Source organism: Onychomys torridus, chromosome 16, assembly GCF_903995425.1.
Source record: "Onychomys torridus chromosome 16, mOncTor1.1, whole genome shotgun sequence".
Classification (NCBI taxonomy): domain Eukaryota; kingdom Metazoa; phylum Chordata; class Mammalia; order Rodentia; family Cricetidae; genus Onychomys; species Onychomys torridus.
The window spans coordinates 39,013,358-39,028,222 of NC_050458.1; the positions used below are offsets into that span (position 1 = coordinate 39,013,358).

General features: G+C 39.9%; 1 protein-coding gene across 15 annotated transcripts in view; it reads right to left on the reverse strand.

The window, feature by feature from the left end:
• The window catches only part of Ptk2 (protein tyrosine kinase 2), a 225,119-nt gene that overhangs the window by 154,677 nt on the left and 55,577 nt on the right, over window positions 1-14,865 (reverse strand). For 8 of the 15 annotated variants that reach the window (XM_036208362.1, XM_036208360.1, XM_036208357.1 and 5 more), the window contains exon 1: window positions 3,982-4,381. The exons of 2 other annotated variants lie outside the window; for them this stretch is intronic. In XM_036208362.1, coding sequence (XP_036064255.1) covers window positions 3,982-4,081 — 100 coding nt within the window. In that variant the 5' untranslated portion in view covers window positions 4,082-4,381. Of the gene's footprint in view, window positions 1-3,981; window positions 4,383-10,865; window positions 11,008-14,865 lie in introns of those variants that run through there. 5 more of the 15 variants (XM_036208350.1, XM_036208361.1, XM_036208348.1 and 2 more) reach the window with 2 other exon arrangements.

Sequence of the window (14,865 nt, forward strand, 5' to 3'; positions counted from 1 at the left end):
CAAAGCTACACAGAGAAACCCAGTCTTGAAAAACCAAAAAAAGAAAGAAAGAAAAGAAAAAGAAAAGAAAATGCTGTCAGGCAGTGATGGCACACACCTCTAATCCCAGCACTTGGGAGGCAAAGGCAGGTGGATATCTGTGAGTTCAAGGCCAGCCTGGGCTGTTAAACAGAGAAACTCTGTCTTGGGGGGGGGGGGGGGGAGGAAGGAAGGAATTGCTAACCAACTGAGGTAAAGCAAAAAAGAATGATGAGAAACACTTAGTGAAATATTCAAATAAGTATAAAAGAACTGACAGTAGCTGAAGACCAAATATATGCAAACCAACTACACAGGCAGACTGCTAGGCTAAATTTTACACATACACTTTTATTTTCAGAAGAAAACCATATACAAATACAGTAAAATCAGAACAGTCAATCGAAGAGTATTAAAATTAAGTTTACCCAAATACAATATAATATAAGCAAAGGAATGTTAGCTCTTGAAGAGCCTTTAAAATAAAACTTATTCTATACAGAATAAATTAACAAATATTAAGCCGGGCGGTGGTGGCACACACCTTTAATCCCAGCACTCAGGAGGCAGAGGCAGGTGGCTCTCTGTGAGTTCGAGGCCAGCCTGGGCTACAGAGTGAGTTCCAGGACAGGCTCCAAAGCTACACAGAAAAACCCTGTCTTGAACCCTAACCCCACCCCACAAAAAATTAAAGTAACACCCATTTGTGCCAAGTATTTACCAGGCAGGAAAAAAAAAAAAATCTAACATTATGTTAGATGGATGTTAAGTTTAGTAAGGAAGACAGAAATCAGACAAGTTAACTGTAAAACAATATGTCACAGTACATGCTGTGCCAGAGCAGAAATGCAGGATCTGGTGGGAACCCTGGAGAGGATCTGGCTAGGTTGAGAGATGAGAGCTCACTGGAGGGGTACTCTAATTGTAAATGGGACTAGGGGAGTCAGGGACTGGAAAGAGGTTCTAGAGGTGGCATCAGCATATGCAAAAGGTCTAAGAGGGAGTCCACAATGTGCAAAACCAAAGTGACTACACAGCTAATAAGCAGACAATAGCTGAAAGACGGAGAATACAAGAGACAGGATGAAAAGAGACCTGTAGGGCACAGTAAGAATGTGAGATTTTATCCAAATCTAACAGGCCACCAAAAAATACCAGGAAAATATCAGATTTCTGTTTTCACAAAATTACTCTAACAGATGTGAAGGATGGACAAACATGTATGGACACAGTGAGACCAGATATAACAGAGAGATAAACTGATTAACTCAAGATATACACTGGATATATAACAACCAGAATAAAATGATGAACTTGTTGTGCATGGAAAGGAAAGTCAAAGAGGCATGAGAAAGTAAGTATGTAGGAACTCAGTATATACTAAGATGGGGAAGGTTTGGTCTGAAAGGTAACTGAAGTTTATGCATAATACAACTGTACATACCAAGAAGCATTGCCATTCTATCGTAAGAGAAACGGAAAGATGTAATGCACATATGGACAGATGGATAAACACATAAAATTTAAAATTTATATGCAGAGTAAGTGTGACTGCAACCTCATAAATCAAAAGTTCAGAAAATCTCTATTACTGGGGAAAAAATTAAAGAAACCAGAAAACATACTTTTTCCTAACAATCAAACTTCTGATGTCACTATTATAACTGCCAGTCTTTTTCCAAAATGATGGAATAACGTACAACTGATAATTAGAAAACCCAAGTAGGGTTTCCCCACCCAATACTTTGCAACCTCATGTTCTAAGAACATTTACACTCAGTATTCTTAATTAATACATACTTATGCTTAGGAAATCAAAATGCAGGTACATATCTTTTAAATATTTTTAAACGTAATCTTCTTGGGTGGTTTTTCAGACCAAATTCAACAATACCTTAAACTATTAAAGAACAGATCCCCGAGTATTGAGGGTACCTTGAAGATCTACTTCAAAGTATACAAATATAGGTCTGTTCTATTTTTAGCCTGTCCTGGTAAGAATTTTATGTCTTTTTAAAACTGGGACACTGCTATGTTTTGAGGTTAATGTGGTTAGTTGGATCAAATGCATGGTTTAGAATGTCCATTTGCAGGTCGAGATTTGTATATTCTTTGGATCTGAGCTTTTAACTTTATCTACATACTATAATTGTTATACTCGAAATAACCAAGTCAGCTAATTACTACACACTGGCATCTTTGTTCTTAACATGAACAGCATTAACAAGCATGAGGACAGGTCTCCTGTCTTCTTGTCCTAATGCAAGGAAGTAAAATAAGCAGTCAGGGAGGAAATTTAAAGACAGCTGCACTGGGCAATCACTGCAAAGGCATATGCTCAGCTGAGAGGGCAAGGTGACAAGCTCCTCCACTTGGACCACCAGAGCAAAATTATCCAAGAGAAGAGGAGGCAGCTAGCTCTGCATGTAGAGATGGAGCCCATTGTGTCCCTTAATGTGCTCCATTTCCCATCCTCTGCTTTAAAAGCTCTGCTCCACTCACCTAGTCTGTCATCCACCAAAAGGTACATTTTAATTAAAAAATCAGCTATTAGTATTTTCTCTAACAGTCTGCAAACACTTAAAAAAGAGGTTGCTTTGATCAGTTTCTTTGTGGTGAGCCAAAACATTACTATCTCTTTTCTGTCAAAAGTTCTCATTTCTAAGGCCAATTTAAGTAGGAATGCAGTTGCTAACTATTCAACAACCCGTTGGTCTAAGTCTGTAGCTCTTGGCTAGCTGCAGTCTGAGGTAACCTGGATGGCTTTACTGCAGATGCTAAGCACCATCATATTATGGAGGTGGCATTCTGTATACAACCTACAAATGCTTCAGGAAGGCTGAACTCTGCCTCAACTATGTTCATTTGCATTACATGGTCCTCATGCCACAAAACTACAATAGTAAGAAATCAGTGTCCTTTAAAATTTGAGAGCTTCAATTTAACTGGACAAAATCTTTACTTTGAGTACCTATGTAATAAAAGTGATGGGTGCTTTATTCAGATACCGTCATACTAAAACAGATCAAATACTGCAAGTTTTAGTGCAAAAGCCTAAAAAGGAATGAATAAGTAATAAAGACAACTCAATCAATGTAAAAAAACTGAAGTGTGATGCTAACACATCCTAGTCTAGAGGTACTAATAGCTTTAGCCTAAAAACTAAATTGAATAAGCCTGTAGTTCATTCATCGAAGTGTAGCTAAGTAGATTAGCATAGTACCTAGATAAATCTCACATAGCAATAACAGTTTTAAAAAATCTTTCATTAAGCATGTTAATGGCTTAAATATTCACCACCATGCACAGCAAAGCAACTTCTAGTTGAATTTGTCTGTCTTGAGTTACACATTAATTTTACAGCTTCTTTAACTTAACTATGCTTTCTAAATGCTGCCTTGAATGCTGGAATGGAAATGTCCTACTTCATATTTATACTGCTACATGAATACAAATTCTCACACTAAAGTAGAAAATTCTTCACTCACAGTATTTTTGACCTATGGTAATAATCTCAAAATAACAGAGCTTCAAGTTAAATACATACTGCATATGGACAATAAAGGAAACCCATTTTAAAACAACTAAACCCACATTACCCTTTTCTCTTCTGGTCCTATAGTTAAAACTAATCATTTTGTTCTTTAAAAGTCTCTATGGCACATAATAGATAATAGTATCCTGAGTAAAATGAAAAGGCCAAAATACATGACTTACACACAGGACAAACACAGAAAAATGATTTAGATCGCTTAAGAGCAGCTCCATACAAATGTTTCATTTTCTACTTGCAAAGCCACCTAACTGGTTTTATGCAACAGCTGTAAACCTATACCACATCGCTTTTTCTCAAATGTAGCTGTAACTCTAAGTTCTGAAAGAACTATTATCTAGCTTTTTTTTTTAGTACAAAAGCATGAACTGACAAAAGCACACACTACACAGATCTTTAAGTTGTTATACCTTTAGCCCAACACACTGGAAATGGACTACAGCCGCTTTTCTCCATACAGACGGCACCTGTAGGTCTCAGGGCCTCTTGGCCTGCCCGCTCCAACAACATACACCCAATCCTATCAAGATCAAGCCAGGAGTCCGCACAAAAAGTCCCAGTTCATCGCTCCGACAACGTTTGCTTGGATCCAAAAACAAGACTAAGCTTCCCCTGTGCTCCTTTTCAGAGCCTGAAGCAAGGTCTGAGAGGCGCTCCCTCTATAATAGTTTCCAGCAGCTCCACGGTGGCCTCTCAGTTACTGAATCTTCTGCTTCCGCAATCTGAAACACAGACCGTCCTGGCCAGATTAAGCCACTGAACAAAATAAAACCAGCTAGTCATGCGACCCTATGGGTCTGTGTTTCTAGATTCATTCAGGGAGAGGGAGAAAGGGGAGGAGAAAAGAAGTCCTGGAGCCAGCACCTTATGAATATGCTAATCCCGCCCTTCTGTTCACTTCATCTGGCTGACTTCTGTTTACAAAATGACAGTCGACTCTAAAACTGAGTAAGCTGGAAATCCAGTCTGACCCAGATCAACTGTCCGTAGATGGTTCCTAAATAATTCCTGTCTTCAGAATCACACCATTGGCACTTTACCAGCCTAATTCTGACTAAAAATAATTAACGAAATAAATTTGAAAAAATACCATGCTCTAAATAAAAATCAAATGTGGGGGTGACCCATATGAGTCCAAATACTCCAGAGGTAAAATATTTTCCTTTGTTGATACTTTCCCAATACACCTAATAAATACACATAGACTATCTAGAAAACATAAACCAGAATTCAAGGTAGTCAATTTATTTTAAAATATGCTTAAAGCATAATGAGGGATACAAGATTTCTTTTTCTAGCCTCAAAATATGAGTACTATCTCATACTCAAGTAGGACAGAAACTACTTTTACAATCTCCATCAGCACCTTTTTTTAAAAAAATGCAAAACTACTTACTTTTTCCATTCAGACTGAGAGAGTCAAGGTCATGACAAAAATCAAGCTATCTGAACACATTATATGTAAGCATCAGAACAGCCGGTAAGGGGTTCCTGGTACCTTGTTCTCTGATCATTTGTAGTACACACTGAAGCGCCATAGTTCTAGCTTACCTAGTATACGTGTGACCCCTCAGTCACACAATCCCACAAACTAAGTCGAACTCAAGCACTGGCCTTGTGTGTAAATGGTCAAAGTTTTTCTATTAATTCACTAACTTCTGAAAACAGGAGCTGAACAAATACTTCGAACAATAAGCATGTTTGCACCCAGCAATGTCCAGGACAGTTTTCTTCTACCTGTGATGATAAAACATGCTTTTGACTCCAGACTCTACTCAGACTCTAACAGCTGCCAGGGCTCCAGTGACCATTCCTGAGCCCCCCTGAAAACACATTATTCCCAGGCATGAACTATAACCCTAAGCAACACTAAGAAGAAAGAACTGCAGAAAAACATTGTAAGCAGGCTGGAAGAACAGAAGAAGCTGGCAAACAGAGCCACCAGATCAAAAAGGATATCCTGGGCCACTATAGAGGAGGAAGGATCATGGAGGACTGACTATTGCCATCCTGGAAAAAGCAAGCACACCAAGCAAGACCACCATCTACCTCACCGCATAAGCATGGCTTGGAGTTTAACTTGAGCCATCACTAAAACCTCACAAGTCATCCAAGCCAAGGGTGAGTATACTGGAAACTCACGACTTTCAGAATGCACCACCACCATCACAAGCTACTTCTACTGCTAGACTACACATTGCACCCACTGCACCCAATTTCAAAACACCTACTGAGCTAGAGCAGCGCTACTGCACAGCCTCCACTAGGAGGACAAGGACACCAGAGACAAGGCCCTGACAGGAGGGAGGGCCCTCATGCTCAACTGTGATCCAGGTACTCTGAGTCACCCACCTAATCCAGGAAGCATTTTTTTGTTTTGTTTTGTTTTGTTTTGTTTTTGTTTTTGTTTTCGTTTTTCAAGACAGAGTTTCTCTGTGTAGTTTTGGTGTCTGTCCTGGAACTCACTCTGTAGACAAGGCTGACCTCAAACTCACTGAGATCCACCTGGCTCTGCCTCCCGAGTGCTGGGATTAAAGGCTTGCGTGCCATGCGCCACCACTGCCCAGCCCAGGAAGCATTTTTTAGCCTAACTTAATAACTGCCTCAGGACTCCCAGAGCAGAATAAAGAGTGGTTCAAGCAAGGGATGAGGGGGCTGGGGCTAAGGCACTGGCGGTGGAGGGGATAAATACAACCCAGAGAGAAGGGAATAGGAAGAAGGAGCAGGGTGAACCCAGTTTCTGGTTTTAATCCATAGGTGGGGCGCTCTCTGCACCCTCTAACTATATTTATTCACTGTCCAAATATCCCCCACCTCTTAATGTGTAAGTTTTTAAGGGGTGAAAAGGTTGGATATAAAAGATGATTAATTACAACTTTCAGCAGAAACAAGTGACTAAAGGTATGCCTAGTACTCACTGGAACTGAAGCAGTAGTTACAGAAACCTGAAAAACAAACCACTGGCCCCCTAGGAGCCATGAGGCCAGATGATAGCTGGAAATCAGCGGTGGGGGGCCAGGGAGGATGTACCACCAGCAATCAAAAGGACTACCTAAACCTTTTCTAAAAACTGTAGTTATAGACAAGCATAGTGTTATAAATCTTTAATCCCAATACTTAAGAGACAGAAGCAGAAGGATCTGAGTTTGAGTCCAGCATGGTCTACATAGAGATCCTGTCTCAAAAATCAAACAAAAGCCTATAGTTATAATCAAAATAACAGCCTTAGTCTATGAGACAATACCAAGAGATAACTGCTTCCTCATTTTGAGGATTCAGAGAGGTCAAGCAGCCTGCCTAGCAGGGGGAGGGGGCTGAGAAGGAGATAATTACTTTTGTATGGTGCTTGTTAAATATTAATGGTGCTTTTAAATTTGTAACCCACGCTGGGCAGTGGTAGCACACCCTTTAATCTCAGCACTTGGGAAGCAGAGGTAGCCAGATCTCTGTGAGTTCAAGAACAGCCTGGTCTACAGAGTGAGTTCCAGGATGGTCAGGACTACACAGTGAAACTGTTTGTTGGGGATGGGAGGGAATACAGAATTCTAGCCCAGTAACATCTTTTAAAAAAAAAAAAAAACAGATACAGGGATTGGGGATTTAGCTCAGTGGTAGAGCACTTGCCTAACAAGCGCAAGGCCCTGGGTTTGATCCTCAGCTTAAAAACAAAAAAAAAAAAAAAAAAAAAAAAACAGATACAGACCATAAATCTAAGTGAAAACATTAAGAAGTCCTCTGTTCTCTATCTTGTGAAATATACAGGGTCAGGATTCACAAAAAATTCTGTAATGTTCCAATTAAATGTTTGGTATTAGCATAATTAAATGCAACTCCGATAAATACTACTTCACAAGTAAACCCATTCAACTAAAATTTGTAAGAAAGAAAGAACTATTTGTAGAAACCTCAAACCCTCATCCTTAGTCACTCTTGCTTTCTTGCTTCAGAGTGATCTGTCGGAACCTTCACCACCACCTTCAGAACATAACCAGTGTCTATGGACTTCTCACGGCCTACTGCCCACATTCTGGCCCAGGCTCCTGCAGGACTATAGCTATAGCCTCCAATCTGCTTCCTTGGATTACACCCTAAACCCAGCAGCTGCTGATGCTCTCAAAAGAGCAAGCATGTCATTCACTCCTCTGTTTGAGTCTCATCAACAATTTCCTAAGATAGGCAATCAACATACTTAGCAGAATCTACAAAGCCCTGTGTAATACAGCTTCCCTGCCTACACCCTCATCTCACACTTATCTGTTGGTCTCCTTAGCAGTAACCACTGCACTGACCTTCCTGCTGCTCTCTACCCATCCCAGCACCTCTGCACTACCTGTCCCTCCATGTAAAATGACCTTGCCTCAGTTATTACAGCCATGCCCTTCCCCAAGTCTTGCTCAATTGTAACATACTAGAAATGTGTCCTGTCCTGAGCACTAAATCTGAAACCATGTGGCCTATGTACTTTTGCATTTCCCCACGTGGTTTACTTATACATCATTTATTGCTCAGCTGTCCCCACTACATGTAAGGTCTGTGACAGGAGAGGTAAAGGTGTCTGTCTATTCTAGCACAATCTCCAGCATCTTACTAAAGTAGCTACCACAGAGGTGTGGAAGCCATGATCCACCTAGCCTCCATTTGCCTCAAGGCAATAAGAAGATGGAAGGCAATAAGAAAATGGCAGAAGAAATTTCTGTTTTCTTCCCCAGGCCACAGAAAAGGTGTATATACAGTAATGGTATGTTCTGTCTCCATCCTGGATACCATGTCACCTCTAGGTCCCACTGGTCAGAGGCTTAACATTTACAGAGAGAATATGAAAAAGAAAAAGCAACAGAGAGCCTAGGAAAAACTGCAGACTGTCTATATCCCAGCTACACAATAAACCACATGTGCAGTGCTCTAATATTCCTCCTAAACTCCCAGTGCTGAAGCACCAACTGCAAAATAAAACTGAAAAAGATGAGGACAGTAAACAGTGCTATTAGCAAGATCAGTATGCAGAAAGGTAACTCTAGAACCCTCCAAATGCTGTGCACAATCTGTCCAACCTGGCCTGCAAGTCACTGGGAATCAACTATTTTTAAGAGTTATTATTTTAATTGTGTGTGTACAGGTTTTCACAGACTCCAGAAGAAAGTCTCAGATCCCGGGAGGTGGAGTTACGGGCAGTTGTGAGCCATCTGATGTGGGTGCTGGGAAGTGAACCCAGGTCTGCAAAACAGTGTTCTTAGCCGCTGCGTTTTCTCTCTAGCCAGCTACATTCTCTAGCTCCAAATAAACTTTTTCACAAATGAAATGCTTATACATGTCAACAAAACATGTCATAAAAATAAAAAATTGGTTGTCATGAGCTGGAGAGATGGCTCAGAGGTTGAGAGCACTGACTGCTCTTCCAGAGGTCCTGAGTTCAATTCCCAGCACCCACATACTGGTTCATATCCATCTGTAATGAGATCTGGCGCCCTCTTCTGGTGTGCAGACAAACATGCAAACAGAACATGGCATACATAATAAATAAATAAATCTTAAAAAAAGAAATTAGCCATTACATTTTTTAATGTTGTAGTGGCATTATCTATTAGTCTTACCCACAGACACATCAGGATAATTTGAGGATTAATAACAAAGATAAATAAATGCTCTAATGATAGCTGAGTATCTATAGATATAGAGGAATATCTAAGAAAAACAGTATTCAGATTACAAATGTATATTTCTCTTCTGTCACACTGCAAGAAGCTCAACAAGGCACTGAATTTGTGGCAACTACCTGTGAGACAAAGAATGAATCATCACCAGCAGGAACCTCAGTTTCAGTGTCTGTAAAACAAGGACACTGCTAACACCCATTCTCTACCCAGCACTAACTGTATGCCAGCCAGCCACAATACTAATCTGAGTACCAAGTTACCATTTGCTGTGTGCTAGACCTTGCTCGAGCACTTTTAAAATGTTTATCTGTTCCCTTGGTTTTCACTAACAACCCAAGGAGGAAGATACCCCATTTCCACCACCCCAACCTTGTCGACGTACAGCCACACCCAGGCACCATAGCCCCAATATGTGTTCTTCCCCAGCTGGCAGCAAAGCTTATGGCAGTTTTCTCATTTAATACTTTCAGCTACACAGATGTTATTACTAGGCTTGTGGCACACTAACAACTGAAGAGAGAAATGGGGCAGCTCACTTCTTATTAAACCAATAGTCAGCAGCCTAAGAGGGATACTCAAAGGCACCAGGCCCTGAGAAAGCACAGAATACACAGAAGCCATCACCTGTAACATTGCCTAACTCCAGAAACCACAAGGATTCCAGAGAACTGGCAGGAAATAGGCCCTGTTCTCAGGCTTCATTTTGCCTACAGAGGACAAGTGAATAATAATGAAGCCCAAAGGGATAAGAAGGAAGAGAACAAACACAGGCTGCTTCTACCCTTCAAGAGGCTCCCGCACCAAGGTCAGTGTCAGAACCCCTCCCCCACAGCACAGCTAGCCAGGCAGCTGGGATTCCAGCATGAACCAGAACCACCAGAAAATAAAAAATAAAATGCAACTGTTAAATTAAGCAGAATTTAAATATAAAATAGACATGAAAATACAACTTTGACCAAAATTACTTTTTTAATATTTCTATCCATCAGGTCAGTAATGATCTTTAAAATGCATACTCTCAACATTTACAAAATGATTAGTATAACAACTAATTCCTGTCATTATCTAAAAAGGCAGAAAGAACTTTGATGTCCCTAAAGCAGTACTAAAGCATTTCCAGACTCTATTTAATGAGCAGTTTTTATTCCTACTCTAAGAAAACAAAACTATAGTATAGATGTAAAGACCTGAACAGTCAGTTGAAAACTATGCATTGTCATATGTAGTGAGTGGGGAAACTAGTACACGACAGGATAAGACCCTAAACTCAGAAACTGCAACATATCTATATATGCTCTAAAACAAGAGTCTTTCCTTATACTGACCATATATCAAAGAGCAATCAAGCAGTTATTTAAATGTTAACATTGCTCAGAGCAAGTTTAGAGCTCTGACTGCACTGGAATGCACATAACCACACCCAATTTACTTTACCCCTTCATCAACAGGAGTTGGTTTTGTTTTGTTTTTTTAATTCATTAGTTAAGCATTATTAACGTGTGTGAAAGACGTACATGTGCAGGTGCACAGGTGCTAGGTCACACATAGACAACAAAGACTGGTTTGTTCCTTCCATCTTTACATGGGTCTGGGGGTCCAACTCAGGTTGCCATGCTTCCAAAGCAAGTGCCATCCTTTACCTGCTGAGCCATCTTGCCAGGCTGCCATAAGATTTTTATCCTACAAATCCAGTTCATCCAGAGTTTGATGTATCTTCCTGCTTAGCAAACACTGCAACCGTGATGTTCCAAGTCAGGAAATGGAAGCATTGAGAACCAGAGGCTGTAAAAGTAGGAAAATCTCCTTTGCCATTAGGACAACTATACAGTAGCACAAGGCCTGATGGGACCCAACCAATCTCAGCAACTGACCCTCATCCTCCGGTTTCAAGCTGCCAGCACCATTCTGCACATGTGCATGCATCAAATGAGGCACAACAGCTTCTCTCCTCCCAAGCACAGCTACCTGAAGCTGATGGCCTTGATTCTTTCCCTTCTGCTTTGTCATGATGCTATTATCTACAGATGACTCCAACTCACCAAGAAATTTAGAGTAACTTGTCCAATTCTACATGAAAATTTTATTCATTAAAAGATGGGGAGGGGAGGGAAAACTGTGGTCGGGATGTAAAATAAATGAATAAATTTAATTAATAAAAATAAGTTAAAAAATAGTTATTGGGAGCTGGGAATGGTGGTGCATGCCTTTAATCCTAGAACTCAGGAGGCAGAGGCCAGCAGATCTCTTCAAGTTCAAGGCCAACCTGGCCTACAAAGCTCTGTCTTTTGGGGGGGGGGGGTGATTAGAACTAATCTAAGTTCTTATATTTACATATCAACTTTAGAGTCAGTTTATTAATTCCAACAATATTCAGTAAAATTTTGACTGGCATTTTGACCTGAAATAAAGAAAAGTCAAGTCTGAATTAAAAAAAATAAAAGAAGAAGGAGATGGGGGTGGCTAGAAAGAATTTAGCAGTCAAAAGCTCTTGCTCAGTTCCCAGTACCCATGTTGGGCAGCTCACAATTTCCTGTAACTCCAGTTCTGGGGGAACTAATGCTCTCTTCTGTCCTCCATGGGTACCCTCACATATGTGGCCACACTCAGACACAAATACACACATACACACACAAATAATAATTAATAATCATAATCCTTAGCATCTGCAAGGTTCTGAGTTCACTCTCCAGCACCAACCACCAAAATATACCAACAAATAAACAAAAATTTACAAAATTTATTGTCTATATATGCTAATTCACTAATATTTTTAGCTTTCACATAAAACACGTTTAGCCAATTTAAGACCAAACTTCTTTATTAAAAAATGGAATTTTTATTTTTAGCAAAGTTGACATTTTTCACCTATTCATCATGTGCTGCGAGCTGCAGGAATATATCATAAGAACTCAGCTGGTTATGGCAAAGTCACTACCTGGAGGGATCAGGGAATTCCTCCAGAGGAAGCCAAACCCCAAGGAGTTTTTGGTGTTACTTGACTTGTTATATATCAGCTGTATTCTGTTATGAAAATCATATGTGCCTTCATAGTTTTCCCAATTGACTTTTCCCTAAGGGCTAACAGTGCGGACTGATCACTCTCTAGACATACACATTCCAGGAATTTGGAGAACAGCCTCAGGAAAGGCTTTCTCAGATATCTCCCTTAGCTACTTTCAAGAACTACAGGAAGCACCATCCTGGTTGGCGCCCAACTTCTGACGACTAACAACAGCCCACATGCAAGTCTCCTAACTTAAATTCCACAAGGGGACACCACCCAGGTGGGCGCCCAGCTTTCAAGGACTAACAGTAATAGCAGCCCACATACAAGTCTCCTGACTTAAGATAAATTCCAGAAGAGGACACCGCCTAGGTCAGATGGACATTAAGTAATAGCTTCACACAATTTAGCTCGGACCCTCCCTTTTTATACTGGGACTTCCAGGACAGAAGAGAGAAGAGAAAAGAGAATGGAAGAATTAGATGGGTAAGAACTTGAGAGAACAAACTGAGATGGGGAAGAACTAGATTGAAGGGCTAGAAGAGAGTACTAGAGGAATGAGATGGAAGATGAGGAAGAGCCAGATGGGGAAGAACAAGATGAAGAACCAGAGGAGAGAGAAGGAGATGGGAGAGGAGCTGACAGGGAAAAGAACTAGATGAATAGGAACCTAGAAGGGACAGATCTAGATGAAGGAATGAAGATAGAACTTAGAGGGGACAGTAGATAAATATAGAGAGAAATCAGGCAAGAAAAGAGCTAGGCATGAAAGCAGAATAGAAGCTGTGTAGAGAGAAAACAATCACAGAATAATAAAGTGTATGAACTAAGGAGTTTCATGTACATAGATTCATTTCTTTTCATCAAAGATTAATTATCAGCTGGATGTAGATTCTTCCTGGACCCTGGGAGTGGACTATCGAGGGGCTGGACCCCCATAGTCCCCGATAATCATGCTACTCTTCAGTCTCAAATTCTGCTATATTTAATATAAATATTGTCATCTAAATGTTCTGGTCATTCCTGTTTTCTAGATATATTGTCTTCTCCTTTTCTCTTACATTTTCAAGCCACGTGGTTGTAGGCCTCTCTATAAGCAGCATACACCTCAGCATCCAGAAGTTCTGTCTTTCACCGAAGTGTTAACCTGTTCACATTCATCATTATGCTTTGGTCTTTCAAACCTTTTGCCTTTAAATGTTTCTTGCTAGTCTTTATTGCTCATTACCTAGATTATATTTGTACTTCTTTTCTTTTTTTTTTTTTTTTTTTTTTGTAATGTGAAAGGTACAGAGATGATGCTCAATGTAATAGTGTTAATTTACTATTTTAAAAAGTAAAAATGGAGTTGGATGTGGTGGTACCTACTTATAATCCTATATTTAGGAGTGGTGACAGAGGGCTTAGAATTTCATTACTAGTCTTGGCTACACAGTGAGTTTGAGGCTGACTTGGGCTATATGAGACCCCCATCTTACACCATAACATAAATAAAAATTGGATTGACTCAGATTAGCTCTGAAGGTTAATCTTAAAAAAGGGGTCAAGACAAAAAAAAGCCCAAAAAACCAGAAGCATTGTTAAAGTAAGAACTGGTTGTCACAAGAAGTCTACTCTAAAAGGCAAAAACTCATTTGATTTAAAACTGTTGACATTTTTATGTTTAAAAAAAAATAGTGCTATATACCAGGCTTCTTAAAATTTTCCTACTTAGGTCTTCTTTTCATCCAATAAATTTTTACATGACTCCAGGTAAACAAATGGATAACATCGGTATGCAAGGCAAATGTAATCATAAAGAAATGTGGTTTAAAGCATTTTTTTGGTAGACCATATAATTAAAATAATTAATAATAATAATAAAATCTGTTTTTAAAATTAAGAGAGCTGAGGCTATGACTCAGTAAAGTGCTTGCACCTGAGTTAGATCCAGAACCCATGTGAAAAAAGCCAGGCATGGTGGCACACACTTGTAATCCCAGCACTGGGGAGGTCAAGACCCTCAGGCTGACTGACCAGCCTACTTGATGAATTCCAGACCAATGAAAGACCCTGTCTTTTTTTCTTACTTTAGCACATCAGAAATCCATAAAGAAGCAATGCTTCCATCAAGTCAAAGACCAATACCTACTTCTGAAGATGCTCTCACAGATATACCTGAAACAAGTTCAATAATCCCCCTAGGCATTTTTTTTTTTAATTGAGACAGGGTCTCACTATGTAGCTCTGGGTGGTCTGGAACTCACGGTGCAGACTAAGCTGACCTGTAAGTCACTTGCCTCTGGAGTGCTGAGATTAAAGGCATGGGCTAACCATACCTAGCTGCCTAATAAAAATCTCTTAATCCAGTCAAGTTGACAATCAAGAATGTTACATTGGATGAACCTTGAGGACATGCTAAGTAAAGTAAGCCAAAAGGACAGATACTGTAAAAGTCTAAATGTGTGAATTATTTTAGAGGATCAAACTCATAAAGACAAAAGTCAGAATGGTGCTGAGAAGGAATTTAGGCATGGACAAAATGGAAGTTGTTGGCTAGGGAATCTTCAAAATGAAAGAATTCTGTGTTCACAAAAATGAAAAGTGCTTAGCATAGTAAACTGTAAACTCAAAATCTGCTAAAACTGGACCAATGA